Source organism: Lonchura striata, chromosome 17, assembly GCF_050655825.1.
Source record: "Lonchura striata isolate lonStrDom1 chromosome 17, ASM5065582v1, whole genome shotgun sequence".
NCBI classification, from domain to species: Eukaryota; Metazoa; Chordata; class Aves; order Passeriformes; family Estrildidae; genus Lonchura; species Lonchura striata.
In genome coordinates, this window is record NC_140719.1 from 10,047,601 (window position 1) to 10,061,422 (window position 13,822).

A 13,822-nucleotide genomic window follows, 5' to 3' on the forward strand; every position below is an offset into this window, starting at 1 on the left:
CCAGGGAATGGGAATCTCCCCATGGGCCTGGGTGTGCCCCTGGCCGAGCTGCTTGGGGGGACGCTGAGCCGTGGGCAGACCCCTCCTGCTGTGCTGGTTCCGTGGGATGCAGCCCCACATTCCAGCCCTGGCGCAGGGGCACGTGCTCGGTCAGTGTCTGGGCACTCTCCTCCCAAGCTGGCCCGTGACAATTATTTCCAGAGGAATTTTGAACCCTGTCCAGCACTGAAATAGCTCCACGGAGCAGCCTGGCTGCTGCAGGGGCTATTTATAGCCCTTGGCTGGTGGCACTGCACGGGCTGGGCACACGCCGGGGGCTGCGCAGCCAAAACCCTGACACGGGGACAGCAGTGCCCAGAGAAGGTGGCAGGAGCAATTTCCCCTCCCAAGTGTATGGCTTGCACTGGGGCAAAACCATCTAGGCAGAGAGAGAGGGAAGAAATTTATAGTGAAAAAAGAGAGGGGAAAAGAGGCACGGGCAGAGGAAAACCACGGGGGGTACATGAGAAAACACGAGGCCACACCAGCGCCAGAGGCGGATTCGATTGTCACTTTAATCCACAGACTGTGCATGCACTGTAAACAGGATCATCAGGCAGGCTCGTTATTGGTGTTTTATTTGTCTTTAATATAAAAGTTACAGGTCTGAAATGTTTGCAGAAGATGCCACCACGGGGGTCAGTGGTAAATCTATAATACAACGGAACTGCTTGGGGAGAGGCCTGGGGCAGGGGGCTGGTGACTGGGGACATCGCTTCTCCCCACTCCCTGCCCCGTGTGGAGAGGGGACTGACTCTTCCCTCTCCCCAAAAAGAGGTGATGGCCTTGAGGATGCTGCCTGCAAGATGGGAACACACTCATGGCCAGTCTTGCACAAGGATGTCCTGGGTTTCTGCTCCCCAGGGACTGCTCCTGGAGAGGAGCGGGGGGTCTCTGCTCAGTGAACCTGAAGCTGCTCCAGGGAAGGGGACCCTCCTCTAGGGTCCCTCCAGCCCTGAGAGCCTGGCCTGAGGGTGGGACACGAGCCAGGAGCTGTGGCTGCGACACTGCTCGGCTGGGGATGCCAGCAGAGGAAGGGGTGAAGGGGGAGGAAAGCTGGGGGGGTCACTGGAGGAGGTGCTGTGGCCACTCAGACCTCCCACCCCCACGCCACGGGCTGAGCCTGTGGCTCTGGGGGCTTGGCAGAGGGCAGAGAGCGAGACCCCCTTTGGTGCTAACAGGGCTTGTGGGCTCAAGTGCAGGGAAGAACCTGGAAACAGCTCTTGTTGGTTGGGGATCACAGAATCACAGAATTTGCTTTCTGGAAAGGGACCCATCAGCGTCACCGAGTCCAAGTCCCGGCCCTGCACAGGACAACCCAAAAATCCCACCACGTGAGAACACTGTCCAAACGCTTCTTGATCTCAGACAGGCTTGGTGCTGTGCCCCACCACCCTCTGGGGGGAAAAACTTTTTCCTGATTTCCAGCCTAAACCTCCCTGACACAGGTGCAGCCGTTCCCTCGGGCCCTGTCACTGCTCACAAGTGCAGAGATCTGCATCTGCCCCTCCTGAGGCTGCTGAAGACCAAAACGTCTCCCCTCAGTCTCCTCCAGGCTGAACAAAGTGCCCCCAGCTGCTCCTCACAAGGCCCCTCCAAACCCTTCCCCATCCTTATGGCCTCCTTTGGACACCCTCTAATAGCTTAATGTATTTTTTTACATTGTCGTGCCCAAATTTAGTGTTGTCAGCAACGTTCCTCAGAATCCCTTCCAGTCCTGCGTCCAGGCTGTCTGCTGGGCTTTTAAAAGATCTAATTTACAAAGGAAACATGGACATTACTTCCTGGGGAGCCTTTGGGGATTGCAAAGCCTTGGCTGGACAGAACACACAGCTCCAGTGCCCTCAGTGCCATGAAAATAAACCACTTTTGAAGTGTTCTGGCTCGGACACTGTGGTTCAGCACAAAAGATTCCTGCTCCTCCTGCTCTGGGGCTGCACAGAACTGGGTTGGACCCCACACTCCCCTCCCCCAGATGCCCTCATGGGCAGGGAGTGTCTCTGTGCTTGGCCACTGTGTCAGCCTCGTGCCTGAGGCTTCAGGAGAATAACCAAGCTGGGTAAAATCCTGGGCTGTCACTCTCCTGAGAGTCAGGCAGAGCTGCCCAAGGCTTTGCAATCTGTTTGGAGAGGGAAAAGAGTGCAGCTTTGATTCACCCAGAACAGAGCCTTTAGCAGCCACAGAGCTGCTATTGAGAAGTTAAGGATGCTGGGTGAAACCCCATGTCTGCATTCCTTGGGAGCTGCTGCCCTAAACCTGCAGGATTTTGTCAGAACCCTGTAAAAACCTGTGCCCACGTGGCAGGGAGCTGAGGAGGGTCTTGCAAGGCTGCTGAAACCTGCAGGGCACAGTCACACCCACGATCCAACAGCAAACCACTGGAGCAGGACAGAGAGGAGGGATGTGAAATGGCCTGGCTGGGGCTGTGCTGGGTGGGATGCAGAGGGGGGACAGAAGGGCTGAATAAGGCACACTGAACAGATTGGGGTTAACACTGTGTGTGTGGGAAATGACCCCCCTGCCTCGTCCTTCCATGCTGGGCTGTCCCTGCCCTGCTGGCACCAGCACGGCGGGACTGGGGGCAGGGACTTGCTGGGGGTCCTGCCAAAGCACAGCTCTGAAAGCACAGCACTGAGGGTCCCAACAGGGACCCCAGAGAAAAACATTTGGCAACAGAGAGAGGAGAGAGGAGTTGGTGGGAGGACAGGGTGGTTCAGCTGGGCACAGGGCTCCTTCCTGGTTCCAACTTCCAACCCAGAAATGGCTCCTTCATGAGGCTCCTGCCCCTGCTCTGCAGCCAGTGCCCACCTGGCCACTCCGAGCCTCCTTTATCCAGCACTTGGAACAACTTTGTCACTGGTTGTGGATTTTGTACAGACTGGTTTGCACCTTTTTTTTTTTCCTATAAACTCATCGGTATTCAGACATGCATCAAAAATTCCCAGGGGGTTCTAAACACTAGGTATGTACAGTCTGTATCCTACAGCATTTCCTGTGCAAAAGCTAAGTACCATCGCTAATGGACACGGGGTCACGGGCAGGCGTCCCCAGGACCTGGGCACTCCGTGCTTCCAGGTTCAGAGGGATTCACTGGTGCTTAAATAACGGGATCTGAGAGGAGGAGGGGGGTGTGATGACTGGAGATGGCGGGTCCCTGCCCACATTTTCAGTGCCTCTTCCGTATCTACAAGCGGTGCCTTCCTCCTGTGAAGAAGACGCCAGAGATCTGGGGTGAGCCGAGACCCCTGTAAACACAAGCAGCTCTCTGGAAGCAGAGCTCCTCTGGCAGGCAGCAGGAGACCCTTCCATCCTCACGAACACGTTGGGAAGGTGGCATTGCAGGGGAGACTCCAACCCTTGGCTTCCACGGCTGCTGCTGCCCGACGCCGCTCCGGAGACGAGCCAGCTGAGCTCCTGCTGCCCCTGCTCTGGATGGAAACAAAGCCAGGCTACGCCTGACTGCAACAGGCCAGCAAACCAGCAACACGCTTGCGTGGGACACTCCTTCCACACAGCTCTGTCCCCGGGGTTAAAGCTGGTTCATGGCACAGGGGGACGGGAGGAGGAGGAGGGCGAGTGCCGCGAGCACCGGCCGATCTCTGCCCTCGGCGGCTGCGCCGGCGCCTCCGCGCCCGGCGTTCCCACCCCGGGGATGGTGCCGCTGGCAGGGAGGGTGTGTCATCCAGTGACAGGTACAAACACGGAACTCCAGTCTCATAGCTGCCCTCGGCGCCTCTGCGGAGCGATTCTCCTCGCACAACCCCTCCTCCTAGGTTTTCTCTTCCCGATCCGTTTTCCGCCTCGTGATGTTGCGAGGTTTGATTTTCAGGGACAGTTCCCACAGGGCCTCCTCGGCCAGGTGGTCGCTGAAGTCGTTGAAGAAGGACACTATGTCGTCGTTCCTTTTGATGTCGTAATGTCTGGAAAACCACAGAGGAGCTGCAGTTAAACAAGGGCTACCTGGGGTCCTCTCCTGGCTTGGGGCCACCCCTGTCCTGCTCTGAGGACATCCAGAACTGTGTGTGGGCTGTGCCCTGTACTCATGGCAGTGCTGTCATACCACAAAGGGGAAAAACCTGTGCTGATTTGAAGGGAAAAAGGCACTTATCACACAGAAATTAGCAGTTAGATCTGCTGCCTCTGCTGCAGGACAGCACCAAAGAAAACCCTGAATACCCCAGAGAACACAGGAACCAGCAATGGCAAAACCTGAAGGCAAAACTTGTCTGGATCTCAAAACTATGATCAGAAAAATACCCTCACAATGTTTATCTAACCTAGAGAGGGAAGGAGACTGATTAGAGCCCTGTTGTTCTCAGCTCTCCTTCCAACTCCCTTCCCCTTTAAACTCCCTTCTCCTTGCACAGGGGCTTCCATGTCCAAGCCCCTGCCCCAGTGCCCACCGAGGTGCCCCAAAGCCACCTCTGAGTCCCACTGCTGCACTTACACTTGCTGGAAGCACCTCATGCTGTCCAGGATGTTAAACTGCTGCCAGCGCTTGGAAAAGTTCACTTTGCTGTCAATGTAATCAGGGTTTCCCAGATGGACAAAGGTCAGGTCCTGCAGAATCAAGCCTCTGAAAGAGGGAAAGGGGCAGCAGGCCAAGGGAGTAGGCAAACAGACACAGAGGTTAGTCACAAAGGGCAGGGTGGCCAGCCAAAAGGCAGCCCAACAAAATCCAACAGCCTCCCACTGCCACCAGAACAGCAACCTTATCCAGAGAGAAACATTCCCCAGCAGCAGATCCAAAGTGTTTGGATGCAAACACCCCCAGCTGGCCACCCTGCCCCAGACAAACTGCTCCAGAGAGGGCCCATGGGCTGTGTGGCACAGTGCTGCCTCACGCCAGATGCTGGGCAAAAGGCAAGGGCTGAGCTCAGCAGCAGCTGCTGAGAAGTCCTTGAAGGAGCCATTTCAATGTGCAGAAGCAGTGGCAGGGTGTTAAACCATGACACAGGGGAAGGAGTGGCACTCACAGGTAGGGGATGCAGGGGGGCTCCACGTCGGCCAGGGCCGCTCGGTAGGCGCGGAAGGATGAGGAGCTGTCGATCAGGGTGCAGTACTCAGCCAGGCCCTGCAGCACACAAATCCCCTGGTGACACCCCTGCTGCAAAGCCATTTTCCTTGTCACCTCCCCTCAGACAGCCACGCAGAGCAGGGAGGTAATGCCATCCTGCAAACACCTCCAGCTGATTTACTCAGCCCGACCCTGGGGTGCTCGCGTGGAGCACTGCTGCTTTCAGCCTCCCCAAGCCTTGGGCTGCAGGAGGAGGAGGAGGAGCAGGCTGTCCTCCCCTGTGACTGTGCTGGCACTCCTGAAGCTGTCAGAATGCCCAGCCACACTGAAGGCTTGCAGCACTGTGGCATTTTACCCACTGGAGAGGAGTTATCCACCATCCCTCCACCCTGGGGCACAGCTGAGATGTAAAACCACTCGGCTGTTTCACACATAACCACACTTAGCCTTCCTCCCAGAGATCACAGGCCCCACTGCTCCTTACCTCTGAGGTTTGCTTCTGCCACTCCAGCCTTCGGATGGGTGCAGAATCCAGTGCAGAAAGAATGGCCAGATAGGAATTAAAATTATTCAGCTTTCGCAAGTGCTGTGAAGAGGGAGAATATTCCAGTTACTCCAGAGCTCTGAAAAGCCTTCTAGCATCAAACAGCTCTACCAAGCAGAGGGCCCCATTCCCCTGCTCCTTTAAGCAGCAGTGTGTGTGATTCACAGGAAAAACCAAGCTGTACCTTCATAATCTTTATAAATTTAAGGAGCAGCCTCTCTCGGTCCTGGGCTTTCTCTTGTAGCATAATTATTGAACGGACCCTGGAAGAACAGACAGAATAAAAGATAAACCTACTTAAGCAGAGATCAGATTTCCTCTTGTTTCATTAAGAAAACTGATCACTAATAGGGATGGGCCAATGCAAAAAAGTTCACAGTGCTTCCAACTCAAATGAAGCACTCTAATCCACAGCAAAGACAGGATACTTTCACAGAGTGCAGTTATTTGCAAGGGGAATGCTTGTTTCAAGAGCTCAGTGATACTGATAATTAATTCATCTGGATTACAAGGCCCTCCCTAACCCTTCTGATTTTATTTCTGCTGTGCTCTGGGGTCTTAGATGAGTGCTCTGCATCTACTTCCCAGCCAAAAATATCCATTATCCCATTTGTAAAAGAGGAATTGAAGTCTATGAGTAATACTTGAAATATTTGCAAGGCATTGAAGGCATTGGAGGTTAGGCACAGTTCAGTGCCATGGCTGTTCTGAGCTCCTTACCAGTAGGACATGTTATTAAAGTGCTCTGTGAACTGTGTCAGGTTGGGACTCTTCTCTTCATTTTGTTCCTTTGCCCAAAGCAGAACTTCTGGGATCTGCCAAGGAAGGAGAGGAGAGGGATGGGAAAATACCACACATTAAAATGGGATTTCTACCCCAAGATTCCCAGCTGAAAACTTTGTTCACAGCCACTTGCTTGCCCAAGATCAGCTGTGTCCTACAATCCAGCAGGTGTCTGCAGAGCTGGCAGGGAACACCACACACTGCAGAAGGTCCAAACCCTCCCACTGCCCTCAGCCCACCCACATCTCTGTACCTCGATTTTATAGAAGAGTTCAGCATCCAGCAGGGTCAGCTGCTCGGCTATTTCATGACTGTGGAAATCATGCAGTGTCCCTGGCCTGTGGAAAACAACGAGGAAGTACAAAGGCTCAGGAAATGTGACCTGTTTTCTTATCTTTCTTGTATTTTGAACTGAGGAAACTCTTGTGTTCCCAGGGAAGGGATGCCCTGGCTCTCAGAGGACCCAGATATGGCCATGTGGACCTTCCCTCACCTGGCTGCCACCCCTCTGGCCGCGAGAGGTTTGATGGAGTTGGCGTAGCTCAGCATTTTCTTCTGATCCACTTTGTCCAGGATGTTCTTGCGCAGCACTCTGGCCAGGCTCAGCTCCCCACTGCACACCAGCCTGAACACCAGGTCCATCAGCAGCTTGAGGATCTCCTCTGTCAACTCCACCAAGCTGAGAGGAAGGTGGAAAACGCAGGGAAGGCATCAGAGCTGAGACCCTGAGCTCTGGGGTTTGTATCTCCATGAGTCTCACTGCTCTTTCCTACCAGCAGAATTGGGTGACTGAAATTCCTCTTTTTCACAGCTCTTCCTTTCCCAGAGATTCCCCTTTTACTTGTTATTTTAAAACCACTGACCCAGCTGGCACACACAAGAAGAATCTGTTCTTTCAACAGAATTCAGCACTACAGGTGTCTCACTGGTCAGGGTTGGGAGTTTTCAGCTGTCATTACAGATGGGGTTAAAAAAATACAGCTTCCCTAAAAACCACATTTTCCCAGCTGCCAGATTTCTCTGAGTTACTGACCCTGCATCCCAAAATGAAGAAGGCAACTCACCACAGCTCATCCACCACTCGCACCAGCACGAAGAAGGTGTTCTTACTGACTCGCTTCTTGAACGTGTCTGGGAAGTGGCAAAACTTCTCATATGTGGGTTGCAAATTAAGGAATCAACTCACTGTAGCCAGACCAGCATCAGTGCAATTCCCAACTGCCTCAAGGAATCATTGAATGATTTGGGGATTTAAGGGACCTTAATAATCATCCAGTTTAGGGACATCTTCCACTGTCCCAGGTTGCTCAGAGCTCCATCCAGCCTTGCCTTGAACACTTCCAGGGATGGGGCAGCCACATTAGAACACCACACTGTTCTGTCCTAATGGAAACTGGTGCTCCATTTCCCGGAGATGAGGGACACTGATATGGCTCTAAGATGGCATTAAACTGACACCAGCTGCTGGTAGCAGGGGGTGTGAGGAGGTACTGACACCTCGCAGAATTGAGAGCAGGTGTACCCTGAAATTGTTCCCTCTAAGGTGGCTTTTAATGAGCAGCACTTCCCTACAGTGATCTCCCCCACTGGTCAGTGACATCTGGTCTCAACAGATCTCACATGTCACCTCCATCTTCTTGGCTGCCCAATCTGCTGCAAGGAGGGCAGTGACAGGGGTGACAGCACAGGTTGAAAAACCTTCTGCCAGGTGGACAAAGGACAGAGAACACGGTTATCAGGGAGGCAGCACTGGCAGGATTGTCACCTGGCTGAGCCGTGCTGTGTCCCTGGCAGCCGGAGCAGCAGCTCTGCTGCAGATGGCACTGACGAGCTGCAGCAGCACACGGTGACGTCAGGCTCCCTCTGACGTGGCTGCACAGCACCAGAGCCACCAGAGCCACCCAGACCCTGCTCTGCTGGCAGCAGGCTGCTCAGGGAGAGGCCCTCTCCATCCTCTGCCAGGAATGCTCACCCTGCACAGCAGGGCCCTGCCTCGTTACCAGTTCCAAGCTCAGCTCAGGACTGGGAGGCCAAGAGCATTGTCAGGGCTGAGTTTATTGCAGTAAGAGAGACAAAGCCTTGATGGTTTCATCATCTCTAATATTAAACTACCCCTGCCCACACAGGCAATGCCCACGGCCTCTTTGGAAGGCACAAGGTTCTCTGGTCCCCACTCTACAAACGAGATGTCCCAAATAAAAGCCCAGCTCCCCAGTGACATACAAAGAGGTGAATTAGTCCTCTACCCTGCCAAGACCCTCAGGAGACAACTCTCAGGTCCACTGTGACTGGACCTGCCCTGCAGCAATTCCCATTGGAGGGAGTGGAGGTGAAGGAATTCCTGGAGACCACATCAGGGCCAGCACATCACTGACCATGCTGCCAGCAGGCTTTTGACCAAAAAACTTGCCACCAGCTCCTTCCACGCTGACCATCCAGCTCTGATTCCTGGTGGGAGTGAACTGCCACTCATAAAAGGATATCTGTACTGCAGCTTCTTGATGAGCTCTTCAGGGGTAATAAATGTCCTGTATGTAGTCAGAAAGGCTTCACAGTACAGCACCAGATCTAGGCAAAAGAGCAAGAAAGCCTCAGTCAACCCTGCTTTCAGAAAACAAGTTTCTTGTGGGGTTGAATGCAGATGTGCAGAGGAGGACATGGACACAATTTGATGTGAGTGAACTTCCAGAAATGTTGTGCTGTTGGTGCTTACCAGCAGATGGACCCTTTGGCACAAGAGCAGCAGTGACACTGCCCTGTCCCCACCGGCCTGGCCCTGCCTCCCATTGCAGCACTCGGGCTTGTGCCTCATAAAAGGGTCAGTGAAAAACACCTGCTTGTGAGACAGGAGCTATCAATAATGTGTCAAGGAAAAACGTAGTTTAGACCTTGGGGATGCTTAAAAAAGAAGATCTGGTGGCAAGAGGTGATGCCTGCTCTGCCTTTGCCGCTCAGGCAGGTCACTCTGCCCTCCCAATGAGGAACACACGTGTTTCAACACATGCTGTGGTGCTGCAGATCCTCTGCCCTTGCTGAAGTTCCAGGAAATCCATCCCAGGACAGTGTAAATAGAAGACTATTTCCAGCCAAAAGAAAAGCAAATTGCACTGCAAAAACTGATGCTGCCCCAATAGGGACATAGTGCACACAGTTAGCCTGTGCTAATTCATCTGCAGGACAGGGTGCTGTAGGGCCTGGAATTTGCAAAGGCTTTGGGCATAGAGGATGAATTTGAAGAACAAACTGTAAACAGGAATGCAGATGTCGGGTAAAGACTGCAAACACCTGCAGTCCCAATGCCTGATCCCTGTGGAGAGGAGTGCCAAAACAGGAGCATTAGGCATTAGTGCCAGCACAGAGCAGGGGCAGGGCAGCAGGGGTGGCACCCTGCCCCTGCCAGGAGTGCTGCACCAAGGGCAGGCAGGGAGGAAGAGCTCCTGTTGTGCCTGCCCAGGCTGGGCTGCACATGCAGAGCTTGCTCCAGCCAGGACAGGCATCACCCCATATCCACGTGCTCTAACACCCAGCCACTGCTGGGAGGTGGGAAGGAGCAGGGCACAGAGGGAGAGCTCTGCCTCTCTACCTGCAGCATTTCTCTTGGCAGGAACCTCACCTTCCTCCTGCTCTTAAATCAGGGATTGCTGCTGCCTCTGGGTTACAGAAAACACAGGCTGGGTGGTCACATCAGGGCCTTGTCCAGCTCTAACCCTGCACTCACAGCAAGTGCGTGTGGCTGTGAGCACTTAGCTGACCTGGGACTTCATTCCTAAAGACCACAGGTCTCTCTTTATTCCTTATGCCATTTAGCTTTTTCAGAAAACTCAAATGGACAAGAAGCATCATGCAACAGGGCGTGGAGTCACATTTATTCTGGGTTCCCATCTGCCCAAAAGGCAACGTGAGGTAATACAGCTGGTCTGCTCTGGCACTTGAAGCTGCCAAGAAATTCATCTTTAAAGGAAAACCTCTTAACTCTACCCCTCTGTGCCGTTTGGCTGATTGATTTACAAGCCTCGAATTCTTCTCATTGTAAGCTTAATTCATTAACCCTCTCAGTCACCCAAGCAGTGGGTTAGCATAGCACAAATTCCTCTGTGCTCATTCAGCTTGGCAGGCACTGGGAGCTGTCGCCTGCCCGAGCTCCCTCCACCCAGATCTCCACAGCTGCACCACTGGGCACATAAAATCCTGCTCTAGCTTCTCCCAGCTCTGAAAGGTTCTCCACAGCTCTCACCCCACTGCCTGCAGAACCCTCAGAGCCCCCTGGTCATGAGCTGGAGGTCCGCACTCACCCCCTTATCAAGCAGCTGTTTTTCAATAGGAAGAGTAGGGAAGTTTTTTGTTGTGATGCTTGTTCCAGAGAACACAGCAGTTTCTCTATCCCACTTTCAGCATGTTTGTAAGGGGTATTTCCACCATTTCATTTAGACTATTTTCTTTATTATATATTTCCAGCCCTGGCACAATCAACTGCCTCCTCCTCTCTGGTGTGCTCCTAACTTTGGTCCTTTCTGCCTGGATTCTGTGCCCATGCAAACTGGGAAACACAGCTGTCAGGGGAAGGATTTTTTTGCTAGCTGAATGGTGCTGGTAAGTAATTGCAAACATCTTATGCTACAGTAAAACCCCTGCCATTTAAAAACGAACATGAAAGATATTTCCCCTTTGACTATCAACCTCTAAACTACGAGCACTGAGTGATTCAGAGGGTTAGTGTTTTGCCTCCCAGGAGATAAGGAGATCAATCCTGGTTAAGGCCATCAGCACAAATGTGTTTGGCAGGTTCAAATCACTCTCTGGAAACACTGCAAAGGCTGTCTTTGCCACAGGTCTTGGAAAGGAGCTGCTTCATGTGTGTGGTGCCTGGGTTTGGACAAATGAAGAGGGGTTTTAACAAATCTGGAGCTAAGGGTTGCTAATGTGCCTTCTCCTCCCCCACATCTCTTCTTTTGTACTGTGGATTCCCTCTCTGAACTGGTCTGGGTGGCTGCCAGGACACAAGGAGTACAGAGTGGGACAGGAGGTGGCACAGTAAATTGAGAATATGGGGAGTCAGCAGAGCAGCACCCGAGCAGCCTCCCAGTGCCCACGGGTACAGACCCACACCAATACCCCTTTTTTCCTACTTTGATGCAACAGCCATTCCAGCAACTCCTACATCGCCACTGCCCTGAAATTCAGAGGACAAGGAGCACCTCTGGAAACAAGCTCCCTGCCCAACAGGCTCACACCTGCTCTCACAGAAGGCAGTGGCCCAGCTCAGCAGGTACAGGGACACAACACAGCACTGTCCCTGGTGTGCTTCAGCTAGATCCAGGCAAGGGCTGGGAGGAGTTAATCCCATCCCTGCTGCTAAATGGAACCACCAGGGGTTTATCCAGCTTACCTCCATCTCCCACAGATAAACACAACCCCCCAGGCTCAGAGGATCCCTGCAGACTCCCCAGCCCAGCTGTCTGTGGCCGTGGGGCAGAGCACAGGCAGCCAAAGCTGTGCCAGGCTGTGCCCCAGCCCTGCCCTGCTGCTCCACCCACCTTTCCTGTCGGTCTCCGTGGCGTGCACCAGCAGAATGTCCCCAGATCCACCACGGACATCTGGCCCATCATCCCCCTGCAAAGGGAACACAACCACGTTAGGCACGGCCCAAGCTCCCTCAGGCCTGGTTTAACATCAGCTGGCAGTGCACAAAATGTTCCTGGAATCCTGCTCACATTTGGGACATGGACTTCAGTGCTGGGATAATCCTGGAATCTGAACAGAGCATTTGGTGCCCCAGATGAGGAGCTGGGCTGATCCTTATTCGGGGTCTCTGACCCCCTAAGGCCAGGTTGTGAAGCTCAGGGAAGGCTGAAACTTCTGCCCACAGGAGAATGAGCAGAAATGCCACAGATACTCCCAGAAGACCATTAACAGGGCAGCAGCACTGTGTGAGCTCTGTCTCGAAGTGCAGGAGCACGTAGCACAGTGGCTGTGGGGTGGGAGGTCATGCATTCAACTTGCATGTTCCTGGAACATCAAAACCCAGCCAGTTAATTCCCTAATCTGGAGCCATTTGGCCGGAGGTCACCTGAAACCATCCAATAACTGGCAGAAGAAAATTGCCCTGCTAATTGCTTGACCCCTGCATTATCACTCTCTAAAACACATCTTTCTTTTAGCTACTGCATTTCACAACTTAAAATATGCAAAACTGATCCACCACTCAGTCAGCAGTTCCCACACTGCAGGAAGCAGCTCACAGTGACAGTTCCATGCTGCTTCAACTATGTAGATCATAAAGAAAAGAAAGAAAAAGGACACTAAGACACAGATCTGCTAGTCCCAAATGTTCAGAAATCACTGATTTTTAAATGTTTTTTAACAGAAACAATCCCTCAGAGGAGGATGGAGTTGTGTCTGGCTTCCCTTAGGAATGTCTTTATCATTTCAACATGCAAAACAGTGAAACAATCATGCATTACAGCCATGGAGCAGCTCTGTCTTAAGATGTGAATTTTTCAGGTGACCCTCTGGCAAGACTCATGAAATACTACTTAGAGAACACGTAAAAGCTTCTCGCTCTCCTGCACATCTCAGCTGACCAAAGAACACCCCTAAAGTGCCAGTAAATGATCCATTCTCTCTGTTTTCCAGCCAAGCCCCCTGACAGTCTGAAAGCTTCACAAGCCTGCAGGTTCCCTCCAGCTGCATGTCACAGACAGCGTGGCTCAAGAGCACAGTGAGCAGAGCTGGCTGGGAGAGCACCCAAGGCTAAACACAAAGCCATTCCCAAACACAGAAACAATTCCTCTGGCTGCTTCTCCACATCAGTAACATCATGTCCTGCTCATTCACCTGCTGAACCTGCAGTCAGAGGGAAAGGCCATCACCCACAGCTGGATGGATTATGCTCAGGCTCTCAGGGGATTCCTTTCAGACTGTCAGAGGCTGAAGAGGTGGGAAGGGGCAGACTGGGAAAGGGCACAGGATGTGCTGGTTTTTAGGGAGACATCTCAGCATTTGTTAAACCCACTCATTGCTGGTGCTCCCTGCCTGTACCAGCAACTCGTACTTTAACAGCAGCCTTCACACACACCCCACCTCTGCTGCAACCTAGTTTTTCCTATCTAATAAAAGGTGATGCCTTGTTTGTGCACACAGAGAATCAGATTTCAACTCAGAGTAAACCAAAGAGTATGAAAACAAACTCTGAATGCACCTACCTCTTGCTTCAGTGTTAATCTAGACATGATTTCACTGTGGTCAATAAGGGACAGCTCATCTACCTCTTCCTCCAGCTGTGATGACTCCAAAGCATCTGGTGACTGTGGCTGCCTGTGAAATAAAGGGGAAATAACCTTCATCAAATGACAGTAAGTACACAGAGACTCTGGAGGTAAATCTTTTGCAAACAAGCCCAAATGTCTCTCTCTAACTCTGTTGCTTTGTGCATCTCTTGA

The 13,822-nt window shown here is 52.6% G+C and overlaps 1 protein-coding gene across 10 annotated transcripts in view; it reads right to left on the reverse strand.

The window, feature by feature from the left end:
- Window positions 1-535: 535 nt before the first annotated feature.
- The window catches only part of RAPGEF1 (Rap guanine nucleotide exchange factor 1), an 84,785-nt gene continuing 71,498 nt past the window's right edge, over window positions 536-13,822 (reverse strand). For 8 of the 10 annotated variants that reach the window (XM_077787891.2, XM_077787890.2, XM_085594176.1 and 5 more), the window contains 12 exons: window positions 13,586-13,697; window positions 11,918-11,993; window positions 8,863-8,951; window positions 7,448-7,536; window positions 6,877-7,062; window positions 6,637-6,721; window positions 6,321-6,415; window positions 5,785-5,863; window positions 5,541-5,642; window positions 5,016-5,113; window positions 4,487-4,615; window positions 536-3,959 (listed from right to left, as the gene is read on the reverse strand). In XM_077787891.2, coding sequence (XP_077644017.1) covers window positions 3,809-3,959; window positions 4,487-4,615; window positions 5,016-5,113; window positions 5,541-5,642; window positions 5,785-5,863; window positions 6,321-6,415; window positions 6,637-6,721; window positions 6,877-7,062; window positions 7,448-7,536; window positions 8,863-8,951; window positions 11,918-11,993; window positions 13,586-13,697 — 1,291 coding nt within the window. In that variant the 3' untranslated portion in view covers window positions 536-3,808. Of the gene's footprint in view, window positions 3,960-4,486; window positions 4,616-5,015; window positions 5,114-5,540; window positions 5,643-5,784; window positions 5,864-6,320; window positions 6,416-6,636; window positions 6,722-6,876; window positions 7,063-7,447; window positions 7,541-8,862; window positions 8,952-11,917; window positions 11,994-13,585; window positions 13,698-13,822 lie in introns of all 10 variants that reach the window. The other 2 variants (XM_085594177.1, XM_085594172.1) reach the window with 1 other exon arrangement.